This window comes from Ambystoma mexicanum, chromosome 3q, assembly GCF_040938575.1.
Source record: "Ambystoma mexicanum isolate Mex_15411 chromosome 3q, UKY_AmexF1_1, whole genome shotgun sequence".
Taxonomy (NCBI): domain Eukaryota; kingdom Metazoa; phylum Chordata; class Amphibia; order Caudata; family Ambystomatidae; genus Ambystoma; species Ambystoma mexicanum.
The window spans coordinates 185,417,658-185,438,048 of NC_090926.1; the positions used below are offsets into that span (position 1 = coordinate 185,417,658).

The window sequence follows — 20,391 nt, forward strand, 5'->3', positions numbered from 1 at the left end:
ACCTTCGAGGAGGACCTATCAAGTCTGCTAGCCAATAATACTAAAGAGTCATCACAGATCTTAATGGTGGGTGACTTCAACCTAGGTTTTACGACCCTGAGGAACAATCTATTGCAACTATCTTATCTGAGTACGGACTTTCTCAAAAAGTTCACGATCCCACACATAACATAGGAAGAACCCTTTTGTGGGGGTCTGACCTGAACTGCACCACGACCGTTATGAATATAACACCGCAACCTTGGACAGATCATCATCTGATTAGCTTCTCACTGACAATAGACAAACTAATGCATAAAGATATTGTCATGGCACCTCCCATGCCAACGAGATTTTTAAAAAAACATTACCTCTGACAAACTACTACCTTATCCCCTTCCATCTCTTAACGAATGACCAAGTAATTCCGACTCGAACATCTTAGTGGAGATCTTTAATAAAACAATGAGTAATGCCTTAAATACCATTGCACCAGCCAAACTACGTAACAGCAAGCAGAAGGCTCACCTCAACTCCTGGTTCACGCCCCATCTTAAAGAGCTAAGACTTCAGAAAAGAAAATTACAATCGCTCTGGCGTCATGCCCCTTCAGAAGAAAACAAACTGCAACTGAACCAGTTGGCAAATAAATGCAAGAAAGAAATAATTTGCACCAAAAAAGAGGCTGTCAATGATAGAATTCCCAAAGCCAGCTCCAATACTAAAGAGCTCTTTGTGATCCTCTGTGAATTAGAATCCCCTTACCCCCACTAGACAACGTTTCGAAGGATAAGCAATGGCGCACCAGCATCCAAAATGCCCGATCTAGCAAAATAACCTCCCTCTAAATTAAAATTGCTAATAAAAAAGCTTCACTGCCACCGACTGAGCTGCATGCCCCCACTCCAACTGACAAAGGCAAAATGTCCTTGCTACTCCTCCTTGACCTGTTGGCATCCTTCGACCTGGTGAACCATGCAGTCCTCTGCAAACACTTAGCGTCGGCAGCCCACTTCTCGAGAGATGCAATAGCTTGGGTCCAGTCATTTTTAGCAAACAGTACAATGAGAGTCTTCTCCCCATCGGCGTCGGCTGACCGATTCTAACCTCCTGTCGTGTCCCAAAAGGATCATGTGTCTCGCCTATGATGTATAATATATTCACCAAGCCCCTATTCGACAAATTGGACAGACTGGGTGTCACCTACACTAACTATGCAAATGACACCTCGATCCTCATTCTCCTTTCGGCAATTTTGATAAGGATGCAGCCTTGGTGAATGAAATATATTTCCTCATTCAGGCCTGGGTGGCATCCCATGGCCTCTGCCTGCATGACGGTAAAACAGAGATCCTGATTCTTGGCACCAAAACCAACCTGAAGAAACTTGATTCCTAAATATGCATCATTCAATATAGATGGGAATATAATTAACGTAGTAAACGAGGTAAAGACACTAGGTTTTTATCTCGACTCAACCCTATCGTTAAGAAAACAGGTTAACTCCCTGGCTTCCTCTACTGCCTACACAGGCAAACTCGTCAGGGCCTGCCGACCATATCTAACACAAGCCAGCTGTATCACACTTGCCAATGCACTATTATTGTCAAAACTTGATTACTGCAACGCCCTATATTTGGGAGCCAGTAAACAAGTCCTTAACAGATTACAAACACTTCAAAATAATGCCTTGAGAACTGCCATACATTTTAACAGAGAACACATCTCCAACTCCAGAAGAAGCCACCATTGGCTGAAGATAAGTGATAGGATCCTCCTCAAATTGGTATCACTCACCTTCAAATGCCTAAATAATGCAGCGCCCCCTACCTCATAGAGAGAATGACTAGAAAAACTTCGACTCGCCTGACCAGAATAGCCAACACCCACTGCCTAAAGATACCGAGGTTTAAGTTAATTAAATCTGGAGGAGGTAGCTTCCCAGTAAAAGCTACTCAACACTGGAATGCTCCAACACTGAGCCTCAGAACTGATCAGTCCTTTCTCAGCTTCAGACATAACTCCTTAAACTGGCTGAGGTCCAATGATGTATGACCCCTGGACACCACTGGAGCACTTAATCGTACACTGAATATACTTACTCGTCTGTACCTTGAATGTACCTCTCATATTGTACTATTCTTACATGAATAGATGCATCTAACTGTACCTCACTGTTATCCATTTTGTACCTGTCCTTCTACTGTAATGTTCTGATTTCATGTTGTAACCAAGCTTCAAGTTTTTCTATCTGCTGCGCCCAGGGGTTTGGTGAGCATTACCAAATAAACAAACAAACAATAAGTACATTAATATCCTGCTATACTTGCGTGTCTGCAGTTTTTCTGTGTTTCCTAATTGAATCATCTCTATTTTAAAAGTAAAGTGATGGTGTTTTCTAGTGAGAGCACCCATTGTGAATCTGTATGTTGGTAGTAATACGTTCCTGTTAATTTCATTGCATAATGTGTTCAGGCCTAATAAATAATGGGCAATTATACAATACTGTCTACTTTTATTGGAGTGCTCCATTTGCGTCTCATTGTACCATTACACCTCTCCCCCATGATTCCTGAAGTGTAAGCCTTAATGCTCTACCGCCAACCTTGATTGAGTTTGGCTAGATCCAGGTATCTTTTCACTGTTCACTATTATAGAGTGGCCTCTTTGAGCCCTCACTCGGGGCTAGTTCTAAAAATCCTTCTTAACAATTGAGAAATCAGTTCCACAAAGCAGACCTGCCATGACCGGATTCTTCTATTACTTAATGACTTCTATTACTTCAGTCTTTTCTTAGTGACCACGCTCCACTCTATCCATAACCTACCTGCCCACACACAGTAACTCTTTGGATCTCTCATTCATCTCCACCTTTCTCTCAGCCACTGATACTACTGTCACAGAATCCATATCTGATTGCTCAATTGTTTCCACCGCAATCTCTTTCCCACCCTCTGACCTTTCCTCTCCACTTGTCTCACCTATTACCAAAAGGAAATGTAGACCTACTGCCATTTCCCCCCCCTTTTCTCTCCGACCTACAGTTCTCACTCTCCTCCTTCACACCCAATGCCTCTTCCACCAACGCTGCCCTCTCCAGCTTCCAATCCCTAATATGACTCATTCTCCTCTTACTTCCCACTTTTTTCTTTCATCCCTTAGTCTCAGTATCTTTAGCCACGGGTCACCGCATTCATACGTTCTCTCCGCACAGACATGCAGCGGCTGATGCGCAAATGGAGGCGTACACACTCGAATTAGGACCTGCAAATTTACCTCTCTGCCCTGAACTGTCAAGTCCACTCTTGACTGAGCGAAAAAGGAAATTCTACCTAGCTCTCATTAACCCTCCCTCCAACCATCCTCGCTGGCTACAGGGCACCCTAAACTCACTCCTCCTAAGTCTGACGATCTACTCCACACTCGCAGCTCATGAGCTAGCCGAATACTTTGATGCAAACATTTCCAAAATTAGAGATGCTCTCCGGACCTTCCTTTATAAAAGGGTATCCTCTCATATAGCTCCAAATTCCATTGTATCTTCTGATATTAAGAAGTTGGTTAAACCTCCCCCTTGTGGTTTCCAGCCGTGTTGAGACTAGTGTCTCCAGACCTTCCTCACACTCCCTCCTCCTACATGTTACACTCCACCTTCTCTACTATCATCCTCTGCCTCCGTCTCCTGCTTTAGTCACCCTAATACTGACAGTGCTATCACTACTGATGAAGACCAACCCCTTTTGTGCCCCATCAGACTCTCTTGCTCCTCAGCTAACCAAGCCTATTGCACCTTTAGTGGCAGCTCACCTAGCTGAACTCTTTAACAGAGGCGTCACTAGGGTGGGGCCTCTGAGGGGGGGTATAGCCCAGTTTTTCTGGTTGTAGCCCTGGGTAGAAGCTCGGGGGGCTACAACTTAAAGGCAAGCTAGCCCAAAGTCCCGACGGTCTGGACATTAGCATAGCCCTGGATCTTTTCCAGACCTAGCAACACCCATGCTCTTCAACCTGTCCTTCGGCTCTGCTTGCTTTCCCTCTGTTTTCAAAATAGCCACAGTCATCCCGCTCCTAAAAAAAGCAAGGAGCTAACCCGAACCTACTGGCTAACTTTCGCCCTATGTCTCACCTTCCGCACTACTCTTCCATTTAATATTGGATGGCTTTGCACACTCTGTTAACTCTACCAAGACAAGACAGAGGTGCTCTTCTTCCCTGCTAAAAGCACTCATCCCATCCTCTGCCTATCCAGTTCCCACCTGACTTTTCTCCCTACTCTTCTTCATCTAGAAACCTCAGCGGCATCTATGACCCTTCTCACACCTTCTCTACTTTAATCTCCAAAACTAGAATAGCAGCTTGCCTCAACCTCCTAAATATTAGAATCCGGCTAGTCCTTCCTTTCAACACATCCAAGCAACTCTTAACCACTCCCTTCTTCTCTAAACTGGACTACTGTGCTAGCATCCTCTTTAGTCTTCCCAACTATGCTTTCCTTCCTCTCGACAAGATCATTAACTTCGCTACCAGGTCTCTCTTTGAACTCCTTCACTTCACACATACTTCCTCATACCGTCACCAGGCTGGATGGCTGACAATGTGAATATGGCCAGATTTACATTCTTCTCCTGGTTCACAAATCTATCCACGGTGAGGCACCACTATATCTATCCTCCTCTAACCAACTCTACAAGCCTTCTCATAATCTCTGTTCTGCCTCCCTGGCTATCCTTGTGGCTCCTCGCCCCCTTCCTGTGCTTCCTCTCGCTTCTGCTCATTCTCTCTTCTTGCTCCACCTGCATGAAATTCTCTCCGCCCTTCCCCCCCCCTACCCCCCCGGACATTCGTGAAACAGTCCACATGGATTTATTCTAAACCAAACTAAAACCCTTCCTCCTCGCTTCCAAGTTACCCTCTTGACCTACCTTTCATCTGCCTCCTAAATAACATTTTTCCAGTGACTCTAACCTTCCTCTGTCCCTCATTTCCTCTGCATCCACTCTAGCACTTCACCCATCATGGTTATATCCTGAGCACAGATGGCCGTACTGACTACCTGTGCTTAAAATGCTCAATCTTCATTGTCCTTTATGTATGTCTACTTATGTATTGTCCCTGGTGACTGGTCAATTTACTCCACTCCACAACCTGGTCTGAATGACTGTTGTTCCCCCTGCATATAAATAAATAAATAAATACAATTTAAAATAAAATACTTCGAAGATATATAGGAGCAAGTGGATGCATTCTCCCTAGTTAACACCCCTAACCCCACCCTATTGGAGTAACAGACGAGTAGCTATAATTGGGAACCCATGTACAAGTTTATGCGTCATGTCGCTACCACGTCGACTGTATGAAAAACGATATGCACTCAGGCAGCCATTCAGACGATACCCTCACGTGGAAACCATAGAAGAAACTTACCAGGAGGGATGTTCCTTGCCGAGCTGTCGAAAAGCCTCCATGAATAAAATGATGCGTGACATAAATATACGTTAAACAACGTCTTATAACAGCAAAAGAATGTCCGAAAGAAGATATATGACCTATACTGAAACAATATGAAAATACTTAATGACGATATAACTGAAGCAGTAATAGAACCATATATTTTATGATGCACTAGTTACGAATACAAAGAAGAATGAAGTGACCCTCTGGTCAATAACTGTAAATTCACTGAAACGCAAGGTAGAAAGAATGCATAGGTGTTTGTTAATGAGAGGTATTTATTCAACGTTTAGGACTAACAGAACAAGATGGGGGACGGCTCATGTAAATCAACCCAGTTACCTCAAAATGCAAGCCCAGTGTTTAATATGGATAGATGATGAAGAAGCTGTTTTACTTGCGAAATAGGGGAGTACATTAGCAGTGAACCAAGGATGCTATTGCAAGAGATGAAGAAAAAGCATGAAGGGAGTTCACGAGCAGACAATACGCAAGAACATTTTTTCCAACGATTGGCAAGAACACAAACATTTACTGATGCCAAATATTGGGTGATTAAAAGGTACAAAGTCAATATGGGATGAAGGGAGCAAGTCTCTAAAGGACAAGAGAACTGCAGCCAGCAAAAGTGGAATCAAATAAGGATAAAAACACTGTTGATATGGACAAATTCATGGTTTGACAACACGTGATGAAAAGCTTGCAAACAACGGCTATTCCTTAGTCCTGAAGCTAAGATTGCAGTGTACCTACACTCCCTCCGATGTCCCAAGGCTTTGCAGACTGACATGGCCAACCTTCAAATAGAAGACACTGGCATGAGGCCTACCAATGAAAGAGGATGGCCTAATTGGGAAACAAAGAAAGAACTGATCTATCTCCAACCACCCGGTTTCCATTTCTATGTACGTGCTGCTAGCAAGCCGAATGTCCAAGGTTGGATTTGGGTTGCCAACCAATTCGAATAGCCTGCCATGCACTATTACATGCAATGTTGCAAAGTATTATTCTGCTGCTACATTTTCTGCTATGACAAGTGCTTTACACCACGTGTTTAAAAATAGCTCTGGGTGTGTCTCACAGTTAAGAAACCACCAATGAGAGAATAGCATGCACATTTTCTGTAGGGAGAGATGATCCCCCTAATCCAATCCCACCCCTTGATAGGTTTTTACTGTTTGCCACGTAGGATGACATCATAGATGACACATCTACCATTATATAAGCTAAAAATTGATAAGACCGTGTGATCCTGCATGAGTCGAGTTGATGAGTGTATATTCGCCCTGCTTTACTTCTTGAGATTAAAACAGTATTTTACCATCTCCTTTGACTCTGTCCAGTTATTGGGTCTGAAGTATTTTGCACAGGAATTCCATCTAGCGCAACAAATGCTTCCGTGCTAGAGCACAAATATGTCTGTTTTTATGAGCCAGTCTTCCAGATATATATTGACAAAAGTGCTCTGCCTTTTGTGGTGCAACTGAGCAATGACGCACTTGACGTGTGAAACAAGTGGTAATCGTTCTTTATTATTAATGCTCCCTGTTTTCTCCCTTTTTACTGATTTTTACACATACATTCAGATGGAAATCAATCTGCTTTCGGCCTGTATTTTTTTATAAAATGGAAAAACTGAAGAACTGGTCTTTCTGCTTGGTTCCCTTTGCTTTCATTCATGCATCACAGGCCAACCCTATGGCAGCCTGGCATCAACCAGAGTGTAAATGTTGTATAAAAAATAGTATTCAAGCTCTATATTTTGGGTCAGCAGCAATCACGGGTGCAACCATTTGCTATGGTAAAAATGTAGCTGACATTGATGTGTAATAACCCAGTTCCATTGGTTTCCTGTATGGCTGCATGTGTGTTCTAATAAATGGATTTTTTTGATTTAAATAGATGCAGAAAAATACTGGTTGCAAATGAATATTTTATATGACGAATAATAATGGTTAAATACAGAAGAAAATTTACAAAAATAAATATGTAAAAGTACAGACAGAAATGATAGAAAAATAAATACCATAAAACCGGGAGCCTTATTTATTATTTAGCACCTTAGCGAAGGGGTTGGACTAATGGCTACAGATTCTAGGGTTCAAACTAAAAAATTTAAATTTTCAAAAGTGAACAGTGACCGGAATGGAGCAACACAAAGTGGGGCTTTCCCTAGATATCAAATACCTTCTGAATGTCCAAATCATAAAGTTCTTAACTTAAATGCAAGTCCTGACTCCTCCTTGAGACACCCTACTATACAAATGCAGTCCAAGGCATGTGGCCAACAGAAAGTTCCTAACGTTAAGAGTCTTTTAAGCTTCTGGCTACATAAGCTTTCAGCACAAATGTTAGCTCAAAAAGCAAAAGAATGAAACGGCTGTTTATGGGAAGGGTTGACTCTCTGGAGACCTCTGGCCGATATTGTGTTCCTTGTTTCAGACGTTTTCTTAGGCTCTCATTCAGCCTCAGTTTTCTCAACCTGGCACTATATTCCTTGTATATTTCCACCCTCTACAAGAGCTTGGGTTTCTCCAACCTTCATTAATGGGTATTTCTTCCCCACTCATTCAGGGCCCTTTTCAGTCGGACGATCTTACGTCGTCGCCCTGCCCGCAGGTCTTTGTAGTTTTAGAGGCACTCGCCTTCAGACTTTCTTTTCCTGGGCCATGACCAACCAGTAGGTCCACCGCTCTTTATCAATGTCGCCTCTTATAAGAATAGGCTCTGAAATAGCCCTTAGCAACCGCCGGCTGGCTAAGGCTTCTGCTACCTTCTCCCAGATAACGTGGTTCCAGTCTATCCAGGGACACTTCAGAGGTGCAGTGGCCATCTCCCAAAGTCTTTTAGCTTTACTTTCACTTTTGTCTCATTCTTTGCTCCTCTTTTATAGCGCTTTTTGGGAATGAGCCGTCTGTTTAGCACCTCTGATTGTCTCGGGCCAGTCAGATTCAATATTCACTGTTGTAACGGGTTGTTTGCACAGCCTAGAATGAATATTTAAATCTGTGTGGGGCCTATGTTACATGACTTAATAGGAAGATTTCTCTCACCTGTTCTCCCATTGTCTACAAATGTGTCTGGTAGTGTTGCTGCAATCATAGAATCTCCCTGTTTCCGGTGCAGGCATACTAGGGGATCCTCGCAAACAGCAAAGTGCTCCACTGAATCTGTTTGACACTTTGTGACCCCGAGGACCACAATCATCCAAATTCTGTGGTTTTCTTGTGCCAGTATCGCACTCATAGTTCTCAGCGCTGTGCTGGTTCTCCTGGGGAATATTCTTCAAGCGCTCGCCATGGGCTTGGAAGAGGGAGCAACTACTGCTTCTGTTTGCCTTTAAATGGTAAAACAGTCATGCGCTAATTTGTGCCTGGTTGTGTAATTCAGAGTATTGACCAGATTGCTCTGATATTGTTTAGGTTTTTGAAAGTGAGGAACTGCAACACCTGGTTGGTCTTCTACCTTGCCCTGGTGGTGGTGAGCCTAGCAAGGTAATGTTTGCACTCCTGAGAATACTTCATCCAACCCAGTCTTCCGTTGCTTGCTAATCTCTTAGAAAAGTTGTGGAGAGTTTCTTTAACTCAATGCACTGCTCACATAGGCTGCTTCCACTTCCATGCCCTCTGGGAATACTGTAGACCCTGGTTTTAGGCCAAGTCGAATATGAAAGAAAGTGCCTCAATGAGCTAACAGAAAGCCTAACTCCAAACGAATTAGCTGGTCTTATTTGCTGAAGCACTGATTGATTGATATTTTATTTCTATCGTGCTCGTACACAAGTGTTTCAGAGCGCGACAAGGCAAGCGAGGGAAACAGGGGAGAACAAAACAGCGATCTTACTAGGCCCAGTGACATTGAGAACGCGCAAGTGCATGGGAGAGGGGGGGGCTAGTGCATGGAAGGGGGAGAGGTGTAAAGTGCGAAGCAGAGGAGAAACAGATAAATAACAATAAATAAATAATAAAGGCAACAAACAGTGGTAATGCAGCCAGCAATTTGCAAGTGCTAGGTTTAAGGCAGGAGACAGGGTAGGTCTGATAAGTGCAGGAAGAAAAAAGAGGGGGTTGTATGGGTACAGAAGCAGACCCCAGTGCAAGGGGTGGCCCAGAGGCAGTGCGGGAGGGTGGCAGGAATATCCAAACGTTTTCAGTTTCATGAACTTGTTGACAAATCGTTGGTCCAAATAGGATATAAACATTCAGAATGAGATTTCTTTTACATTACAAAGTACATTGTGTGCATTCCTTCCCCCAATTATCTTGTTGTTTTTTTCTGTTGCTTGCTTTTTATGCACTTTGCAAGATTTTCTTGTTTGAGCAGAGCAGTTGATATGTTTGGTGCTTTGATGCTACGTATAAACTTTGGACAGCCATTCCTGAAACTGAATAGGGTATTCATGCTCATAGATATCCAGCGAAACATTAATTTGTTGTATCCTGCCAGGCTGGAGGTTTAAGATTCCTCTTGCTGGCGACCTGTGCTATACTTTCTACTCCAGCATATTCTAGGGTGATCAACAGTGAGAAGGAGTGCAGGGTCAAGTAATTGTTTGGGATCCGATGCCAGGGTCTGTGTTTCCACTTCCTTGTACGATGATTGGTGTTATTGCCTGTGGTACTGCATAAACCGTTTTGGATACATTTAACCATGGAGCCAACACTCACACTCACTCTCTCCTTTATTTGGGTGAAATGACATTAGTAAGCTGCACAAACAAACACACCTCTGTGTGTTGTGGGTCTTCTGAGGGCAAGCATGAAATAGGAATATGGCAATTGCTGCTGCAGTGCCTGTTGAAAATAGAAGCCAGCTGTGAATCCAGATTCACGTGTGCTCCCTAATGCATTTGAGGAAGTGCAAGCAATTGCCTGAGCAATTTGAGTCCCAGACATATCAAATAACTATACTTCTTTAATAGTTTAATATGGAATATTTGTGTTAGTTTTAACAAATCACCTTGTTTTCTTTCAGTTTGTTGTTAAAAAGCCTGCTGTATTGGACAAAGCCTTTGCGTGCCCAGCTCTGACTCCTCCAGGTAAATACAATTTCTGGATTTTAACCATGGAAGGACCGGGATTTGTATGCTGGGTATATGCATTTTATTTCATGGAAATGTTCCGGTTCTTGCTCTACAGCAGGGACATTGCTGTAATTGAGTGCTGCATGCATAATTGTCTCCAAACTCTCCTCTTATACAGAAAATATTGTCTATGGCCAAGGTCTGTGTAGAGCGTTGGATCTCTTTGTTGGCACTTGAATTAAATGTATTTAATATGTAACCTGATTAGTGTGTGAAGCTTAATCTCCATAATCTAGGAAATTTAGTGTGGGAGCACATGGAATCTAATTGCCTTGTGTTGTGAAATGGCACAACCTGCCTTTTCCTTGCTTTCATACAGAGACTGTTATGAACTGCATTTTTATGTAAGGCATAGTTGTACCGTGTACCTGTTTTTGTTGTTTAATATAGCAGTCTATGCTGTGGAAACTAATCGGCTAAGCTTCTTTAGTAATCTGAGATTAAGAGAACCATTATGTATAGAGCACTTTGTTCCAACATTAGATGTTTACTGCGTAGCATTTTTGAAGTTGAGCTTTGTCAAGTCATTGTGTATCGTTTAACTCCAGAATACTTCTGTTTACCAGTGGGCCTACGGCTTCCTGTTTTTTTTCTCTTGAAGGTATGTTGTCAACTGAAAACTCTGTAGGGTCAGGAGACGGCACAACATTAATACAATCAACAGCGGTCATTGTTGACAAACCTACCAGCAACGGACATACAAGAAACCATGTCCATGCGGTTTGTGCGACATCACAGAAACCAACACCGGGCAGAAAGTTGCACCTTGAAAGCTGGAAAACACCAAGGTAAACGAATCTTTAGGTTTTCAGTTCGTTAAAAAAGAGCTAATCTGAGGGTGAATAACCGAGTGCAGGTTTGACATGCAGCCAAGTATCATGTATATGCGCTCACGTAGCAGAGATGAAAATGTTCATTAAATACTGTAAACCGTTTCTTCAGAATGCTGCCTTCCCTAAATCAATATGCTTTTGAAATTTATAGCAAGACAAAAAGGCTTGCATTATGGCAATTTTCATTAATCAAATGCCCTCAGCAGCTTATTGTAAAAACATGGACAGAAAAGGTAACATGAACAAAGCATAACCACAACTAGGAAATCACTTCTTTGATAAATTGCTACTCATCAGATGGCTATAGGGCTGTATGGCTTTAGAGTTTGGTTTTGGCTTTCCTTTGTGTGCAGTGCCCTGCTTCGGACCTCCTTTGTGAGGTATATTTTTGCATATCCCTCTAGTGAGTGCTGTGTACCCATCCAATGCAAAGTTGGGTCATTGTTTCTCACCAAAAAGGAAAGTACACACTCTCTAATAGTGGTACTTGTGGCAGGCTTAACTCAAGGGAGGAACGCTAGTAGTGGCATATAGTTATTACACATAGTTAACCCAAGAAAACACACATGCTGATATACTGAAAAATATACTCCATCATAATGTTACACAGAGCCTATGTCGGGTAAAATAAGTACTATAGGTCAAACATAATGCATAGTAAAAGCGGTGCAGGTATTAGAAAATGAATAGGCAGTTATGACTTAACCAATACCTAAACTATCGGTTTTGCCCTCTACCTAGGCAACCAAAACGCACAGTACCCAGTCATAGTTAGGACGTCATATGCCAACACAAAACAGTCACAGTGATTGCTATATGTTAAGACAGAATTTTATTTTTGGGAATTCTGCAGGGCTTTTTTTAGGATCATCTAACTTTGATTTTTCCTTTTTGCTTTTTTGCTTAACTGACATACTTTGGGTGGTTGGAGGGACCTCCACTGAAGCCTAACCTGCTATTGCAGCCTTTTTGACTCATTGGGTATATGGTCCTGCACCACCCATAAGGCTCCCACTTCTAGGGGTGCTTCCTAACCACCCCATGTGTGCACTGATGTGGTTATATCGCCTTACACTATTAGGGGGTAGGCTGGTGGCAGCTTTTATTTTGTTTTGGCTTCACCATGAGTGCAGATTGGGCCACCAATGTACCTTTTTAGAAAAATAATTTGGGGTACCATTGTATTTATGTCCTCCCCTGGCCATTTTGTTTGAGAGGCTTCCTTTGTTTCCCAGGAAACCACAAGGCAGGCCTAGGATGTCTGTTTTTCACACAAAGGCTCTTAGTGACCCCAGCCATGCAACCTCTGTTTTTTTAACTTCTGTATATCCGTTCCTGGGCAAGCCACATTGCATCCTGTGGTGGGTTGTCTGGGTTGAGCAATGGATTTAGGGGCCTACCATAATTGTTGGCAGCTTAATCCTTTTATGCTTCCTAGTGTGATTGGAGGGCTGGCTTACATCAGCCCCTTTGTGTGTGTGGGTTTAATTAGGGGAGGCCCACTTTGTACACTCAATTCTGTTTGGGTATTTGGAGGAAGCAGGTCTAATCACCTGATGCATGATTTTCCACAGTTGTCTCACCATTGCGGCATTTTTTGGATGACATTTGGCTGTATAAGCTGGACTCTGTATTGTGCGCTGATCTCAAATTGTGATTTTTGGATGCTTGTTAACCTTCCTGGGCCTCCTGAGGTCCTGCTAGCTCCACTCATGTACTGGGACAGGCCTTCAATACTGTCCTTTCCCTATACATTCCTATTGCCTATTGTCTTTGTCACCTGAACTCTGAAACTGCCTAAAGTTACTTTAGGTGTACTTAGCTGCTCTTTGACATTTTGCCTGCATACAGTTTTGAATCCAGCGAGTTTTAGGACAAATAATAGATTTTTAGCTTGAAGTATTGTCTTGAACTTGACACTGTATTTAATTGTTCCTGAAATGTATTGACCTGGTGCTCTGTCTGAATGTGTGTAGTATTTTGGTGGGCTCTGGCTGTGCTTCACCCACCCTGCTCCTGCCTCCCTTGGGCCCTTCATTGACTGTGCGGTGCACATTTGTATTTTTCCAATACTATGCCCCAGAGGTATAGAGGCACTGTGACTTTGGCATTGGGGATCCTGTTTGACTGTTACAACTGTGTGTTTTAATGTCTGGTTTCAAATTCTTTGTACCGGTCAGTAGATATTAGACATACAACATGTCTGGTGGTGTGTTGTCTTTTATGACAATTCTTGTTTTTTTATTCAAATACTGTGTTTCTCTGGACTCGGTCTACTTAAAATACTTACTGAACTAATAGTTATATGTGTAATGTAATAAAGATGTGTGATTTTCAGTATACAAGCATGGTATATTTTCTTTGGCTTAGTGTGTGGACTAATTGTACAATTTGTGTCAGCCTTGTTCCCCCTCCCTTGAGTTAAGCCTGCCCTCTCTGCCACTCTGTCTTCTTTGAGAGAGGATTGACTTCCCTTTTCAGTTGGCTGCGTTTGCCACGCCTCACCTTACGGTTGGTTCATGGTTGTACAGCCTTCAAAATAAGGTTGTGCAAAAAACTGCTTAACACTATACCTCTAGGACATGGCAACAGGAATGCTACAAATGCAGATGACACAGTAAATATTCTCAGAGGGAGAAAAGGGTCAATTAGTGTGGGAGCCGGCAGGTGATTGCTGGCCCACACCAAAGGACTAACACCCAAGGGCAACTTCTTGCCCTGTCTGGGTCCTGGAGGACCATGAGAACACACCGCTGCAACACTCTGCTGCTGCTCACCAAGGAACGCATTCAAGGTTAAACGCTTTACCCCCCCACCCCCACACCTGTGTCCTGCCACTGAGGCTCCAGCTACCTGCATTCACCACCACTTCTAAGTGGCAACCAGGCTCGTACTGACTTTCCTTGTGTACTGCTTCCCCTCTGAGATGCGTGCCCATTGCAGACTTCCGGTATAGCAATTGTCTGACCAAGCTATCTCTCATTGGTTCACACTGCCATCTCTCCTTCTATTCTTTCCTGTATTTCATTTCTACGCTCAAATGCTGCCTTTTTAATACGGGTTTGTTTGCTCGCACACTTTGTAATTGGTTATTTATAATGTGCTTAATACTAAGAGGTTTCTAAGCGCGGACCCGGGGATCGAACCTGTGTTGCTCTGTTTTGTCTTGTTTTCATGGCGAGCGCGTTGTCCCTGAGCTATCCTCCCGAGAACATGCTCCTAATCATGCAACGCCTTGATGATTTGATGTATGCTCTGCCTCGAAATCAATATTTTCCAGTGTCTTTAAGTTCGAATTTGGGTGTTTTTAAAAAAACTTTGCATCCACCATTTCTGCTGCATTCTAGTGCCGGCTTTAAGTTCGAATTTGGGTGCATTTTAAAATCTGTTTGACTTCTAGCTGTGTTTCTGAGGGGCAGCCTACCACTGGCCTAAGACCTTGCTGAACCTCCACCTGCCTCTGTTGCCTGCTAGGCCGCCTGCTGAGTATCGTGCATTGTGCTGCCTCCCCACCTGTCCCCCTGCTTCCACCTCTATGGCACTTTCCATATCCCCCATCTATTCTAACTGTTTCTCTATCACCTATCCTCCCTCTCTCGCGAAGTTTGGAAGGATTATTTTAAAAAAAGTTCCCTTAGTCTCTAATCCTGGCCTACCAATTGCTGATATCTACGTCACTGCTACTTCCAGACAGACTACACTGATTATCCTCTTCTCTGTACAATCCCCAGATCTATGGACCTCCCATCTGATCTCTACCCTCTTAACCTATTAATGGCGGCACTAGATGGGAAGTACCCTTGCCACACTGGCACACTTCTCATCCTCTAGGTGCATCATTAATGTGGATCACAATGGCACTGTCATAGCCCAGGGTCCTCAACCCAATCTTTCTCTCTTTGACCGGCACCTGCCGGCCCTCATCAACTTCCTACCATCTTTTCTCTTTCTCTCTCTTTCTCTCCTCTTTCTCTCCTCTTTCTCTCCTCTCTCTCTCTCCTCTCTCTCTCTCTTCTCTCTCTCTTCTCTCTCTCTTCTCTCTCTCTTTCTCTCCCCCCCCCCCCCATTCAAAGGTGGTGACCGGTTACACTTAGCCACTCTCAATGCTTGATCTGCTGTCAAACATTTTTCTGACATCTGCCTCCTTCTCTAAGACTTTGATCTCAACGGCCTCGCTCTCACTGAGACATGGTTCAGTGCCAGCTCAGTCACTGCTCCCTTCTCCCTGATTGCTACAAGATCCTCTCCAAGCCTAGGCCCAACAACCTGGTGGTGGAGTAGTCCCGATCTTCCCTGAGTGGGTCTGTACTTCTCTCATACCCACCCAGCCCAACACCTCCTTTGAAAGCCTTGTCCGACTCTCTCTCTCTCACCCTTGCCACTATCTATAGGCCCCTTGACTCTGTGTCTGTTTTCCTCCTGGAATAGGCTGACTTCACCTTTTCTCTTTTGACATTTTTCTCTGAACAACTCATCCTTGGAGACTTCAACATCCACCTTGAGTCTACTGTTCTGCCTCTTCACTCTTTTGCAATCTCAGCACCTCTTTCGAATGGATTGTGTCCTCCCACATATTCCTCATCTTTGACATTTTGTCTCGGCTTCAGCTGCTTCGGCAAAGGATTTTTGGCAGAGGTTGTGTTGTGCGTCGATGGTGTCAAGTCGATGTTCCTTCGAAGGCCTTTGTCGAGGATGATGTCATCAAATGTATATATAGCACGCCCAGCTTCCATTGGCCTCAGTTCCATTTTTCTGCTGACTGACGAGTTGAGAGGAGACTCTCCTCAGAGGAAGAAGGCCAAGCGGTTCCGATTGAGGAGTGTCTCTCACCCCTCTTCTTTGTCCTTGAAGAATGCGAAGAGGAGGCACTGTAGGTCGCCTTCATCGACTTCGTCGTCAGACGCTTCCCCAGAAAGGGTTGCTTGCCCAACCAAGAAATCTACTCCGGCGAAGCCTTCAGGGCTTAAATGCTTAAGATTTTTGAAAAGCAAAAACCTAGCGATGCTCCTACCGAGCCTTCGAAAGAAGCCAGAAAGGAAAGGTCGCGACTGAAATCTCGGACCTCCTGCAGCCTGGGAAAAAAGGCCTGATCCACATTGTGAGCCTTCGAGGGCTTGATCCGATTTCATAGAAGGATCACTCGAGACAAAAGCACAAGTTGAGGTTGTTGACGCCACCGACACCTTCGACGCCAGCTGCACTTTCGACACCCGCCAAACCGTTGACATCGACGCTGAAGACTTCAACACTAACTGCGCTACCTTTACCAGCTGTGCCGTCTATGTCGAGCGCCCCTCCTAAACCAATGGCCCCAATAAAGAAAACATTGACGACTGCTACGGCGTCTAAGCCAATTGTGCAAAATCTACAATTGCACAAAAGACCTATGTTCCACTGCCTAGGAAAGACTTTTTTAAGTCTTTATCTCCAATTTATGAAGATGAGGAACAGTCTGATGAAGCGTCCCCATTTGGCCTACAATATGGTACACCCAATGTACCAGAGAGCTTCACTGCGGAAGAGTCCAGGATGAAGGACCTTTATGAAAATCTACAAACTTCAAGTGGGCTGGATACCTCACCCGAACTAGTTTGGGAAACCAGAGTCTGGGGAGCATACAGATGCATCCTACAGGCAGCTCATGTCAAAGGTGGTAGATTACATGGGTTGGAGTAGGCCCCCATTACCTTATGAGCAAGGCAACCTTACTGACATTCTTGACAAAGGTGCACGGTCAGATCCCATCTCGCATTCCATATGGCCTTGAGGAAAAGGGTGGCCAGGAACTGGGAGACTCCAGAGCGCAATCCGGCAGTTGATAAAAACTTAACTAAGAAGTACTGCCCTTGTAGTGACCCAGACTACCTGTCAAACCACCCCACTCTAGAGAGCTTGGTGGTGCTGGCAGCTACTGCAACATCAAAACAAGCGGCGTACCCTACCATCCCTTCTGATAGGGACGGCAAACGCGTAGATAGATGGGCAAGGAAGGTATTCTCTGCAGGGAGCATGGCACTAAAATCTGCCACCTCCACTTGTGCCCTCGCAAAGTGTTACGTTCACTCTATGGGACTGCATTTCCATGGCAGCAGAGCACATTCCCAAAGTGGATGAAAGAGACGGCTTCTTAGCCATTGTTGAAGGTGGCAAGAGGCCATGTCTCTTCAGTCAGGTTTGGATTCTGCTGATAGAATCAGCAGAGCCATGGATACCAGCACAGTTATGCGCAGCAGGTTTGCATGGTTGAGAAAGTCGGGTTTTGCACAGGATTTGTTGTCAAGACTTCGATAACATGCCTTTTGACTGGTCTCACCTTTTTGGCCACAAGGCTGACAAAATCCTTTAAAAGGTGCAGACCTCAAAGGCAGCTGCCAAATCTTTAGGCGCCGCTATTGGGCAACCTCAGCCTTTTCGTCCTAGCGCACAACCATGGAGGGGGTAGATCTTTCCGCTACTACTTCTCAGTTGGAAGGGCGAGAGAAATGGCTAGTCAAAGGGGCCAGAGAAAATGTCCTTGTGCTATATGAGGTTCAGGTGCAAAGCCACCTTGAGTCACAGTTCACCAGTGGGGGGCAGACTGTCTCAGCATCTAGAAGAATGGCGAGACATTACTTTGGATGCTTGGGCTCTAGAAATTCTCTTCAGACTGGGCTATGACACCTTCTCAAAGGCTCCAGTACATCACAGCTGTACTAGATACATACTTGCGGAAGAGCTCGCCACCCGAGGTGAGGGCTCAAGACATTCTTCAGATGGTTACCAAGTTTCAGAATGCCCAGTCTACTGGCCTTCGATTGCTCTACCTTATGGCATCCTGCATTTTTCTGGTGCCTGAGGCCCGCTTGAGAATATCATTACAATGGGCTTTAAGAACTCAATGGTCCCAGTTCTCAGGAAAGATATCGGACCTACTTCAGATTCCAACCAGGATCTCACGGGATCTTCTGTGGTGGGCCTGCAAGGACAATATTTTGAAGGGAGAACCTTTTTGGCAGCCATGGCCGGAGATAAATAGTAGTGACGGACGCTTCACTCGTGGGGTGGGGAGCCCATGCCAACGATCTGACAGTCAGCGGTCGTTGGTCTCCATCAGAGTCCAAACTACATATCAATCTTTTGGAACTGAGGGCAATCTGACAGCGCTGAAGGACGTTCAGCCCTCTGTACGGGGAAAGAATGTTCTGATAATGACAGACAATACAGTGGTCATGCGCTACCTCAACAAGAGAGGAGGTGTAGGGTCACTACCACTGTGCAGAGGGGCAATGCAGCTCTGGTGCTGGACAATACATGAGGGATCTCCCTATCGGCAGTTCACCTAGCCGCAGGTGAGAACACGGCGGTGGACACTCTGAGCAGGCAGAGCACAGTCTGCCTAGCACAGGAAGTCCTTCAAAAGATCTTCACCCTTTGGGGAACCCCTCTAGTGGATCTGTTCGCGACCAGGGTACACCGAAAGTGCGAAAAGTATTGCTGCAGGGAAATGTCCCCCAAGAGGAGCTCTGAGACGCTTTCGTAGTGGACTGGGAATTTCCACTCCTGTAAGCGTTTCCTCCAGTCCCTGTCATTCCTCATGTGATCAGGAGGTTGAGAAGGTTTGGGGACACACATGACCCCAATTGCCCTGGATTGGGCCAGGAGGACATGGTACCTGGAAGAAAAAAAATATATATATGTACACCTTCTGAACCCTTACACTCATGTCCTTTAAGGTTGCTAACCTTTGAAACCTTTCTATTGGTAGCTCCAACATCAGCCCATAGAGTGAGCGAGCTGTAGAAGGCACTTTCGTCCAAGCCACCCTTTACTATCTTCCACAAGAAATAGGGTTGTTGTAAGGGTCAAACCTTCATTTTTGCCCAAAATCATTTCTGATTTTCATATATGTCAGAAAATTGTTCTACCATCTTTCTATCCCCCACCTCATCCTTGCAAGGAGGAGGAAAGACTGCATAGGTTAGACCCTTGGAGAGCGTTAAGCTTTTATATATCTAGAATGTCTAAGCTACACATTGATGACTAATTGTTCATTGGATATACAGCACGTAAACTGGGTCAGCCTGTTACTAAACTGACCTTATCCAGGTGGATAATTCTAGCAATCTCAGAATGTTACAGGCTGGCAGGAAAAGACACCCCTGAAGGTTTAAGGACCCATTCCACCAGGGGCATGGCTACCTCTGCAGCCCTGTAAAGGGGCATTCAAATAAAAAATCTTTGAAGTGGCAACGTGGTCTACCATCCACACATTCACAAAGCATTATTGCCTGGAATCTTCCCTCAGTCAGGATGGTACCTTTGGCAAGGCAGTCCCGCACTAGGTCCATGAAAATATATGAATTGAAATTCCACTCCCTCCTCCAAACCAAATACTGCTGTGGGAGTCTGTCAAACATGAGGAATACGTGGGAGGACACGATCCATTCGAAGAACAAGTTACTTACCGCTGGTAAAGTTTTTCGACTGGATTTTCCTCCCACGTATTCCTCATCCTTGACATGTTGTCTCGGCTGCTTCGGAAAAACATAATTCGGTAGAGGGCGCTGTGCGTCGATGGCGTCGATGTCCCTGGAAGGCCTCAGCCGAAAATGATGTCATCGAAGGCATATATAGAACACGCAGCGCCTGTTGGCCTCAGTTCTGCTTTTCTCCCCTTTAACATTAGAGATACCCGCAAAACACAGGAGTGACCGTACTCAACCTTGATGGAACAGTAGTTGTAAAAGCACAGGAAATTCTACTGAGGAGTTGCAGGGGAAGGCGATGAGTAATACGTGGGAGGAACATCCAGTCGAAATAACTTTACCGGGGTAAGTAACATGGTCTCCCTCACAATTCTCCCCTCTGGCCCTACCTGCTCTGCCGGACACACTGTGGATGCCCTCATCCCCACTGATCTCCCTCTCTCCAGCCTTCTCACTGCCTCTCTCCTAGCCTCACCACTCTCTTCTCATCTGGGACCTTTCGGCCCCCTAACCGAGCCTCCACCAGCACTGTCGGCTTCCTTTGCAGTCCTCCGACGAATGAAACTAGTGTCAGCTGCTGCGT

At 44.6% G+C, this 20,391-nt stretch overlaps 1 protein-coding gene across 4 annotated transcripts in view; it reads left to right on the top strand.

The window, feature by feature from the left end:
- The window catches only part of SENP1 (SUMO specific peptidase 1), a 1,568,779-nt gene that overhangs the window by 164,294 nt on the left and 1,384,094 nt on the right, over positions 1-20,391 (top strand). For all 4 annotated transcript variants that reach the window (XM_069653453.1, XM_069653456.1, XM_069653457.1 and 1 more), the window contains 2 exons: positions 10,402-10,465; positions 11,112-11,298. In XM_069653453.1, the coding sequence (XP_069509554.1) occupies positions 10,402-10,465; positions 11,112-11,298 (251 nt within the window). The remainder of the gene's footprint in view (positions 1-10,401; positions 10,466-11,111; positions 11,299-20,391) is intronic.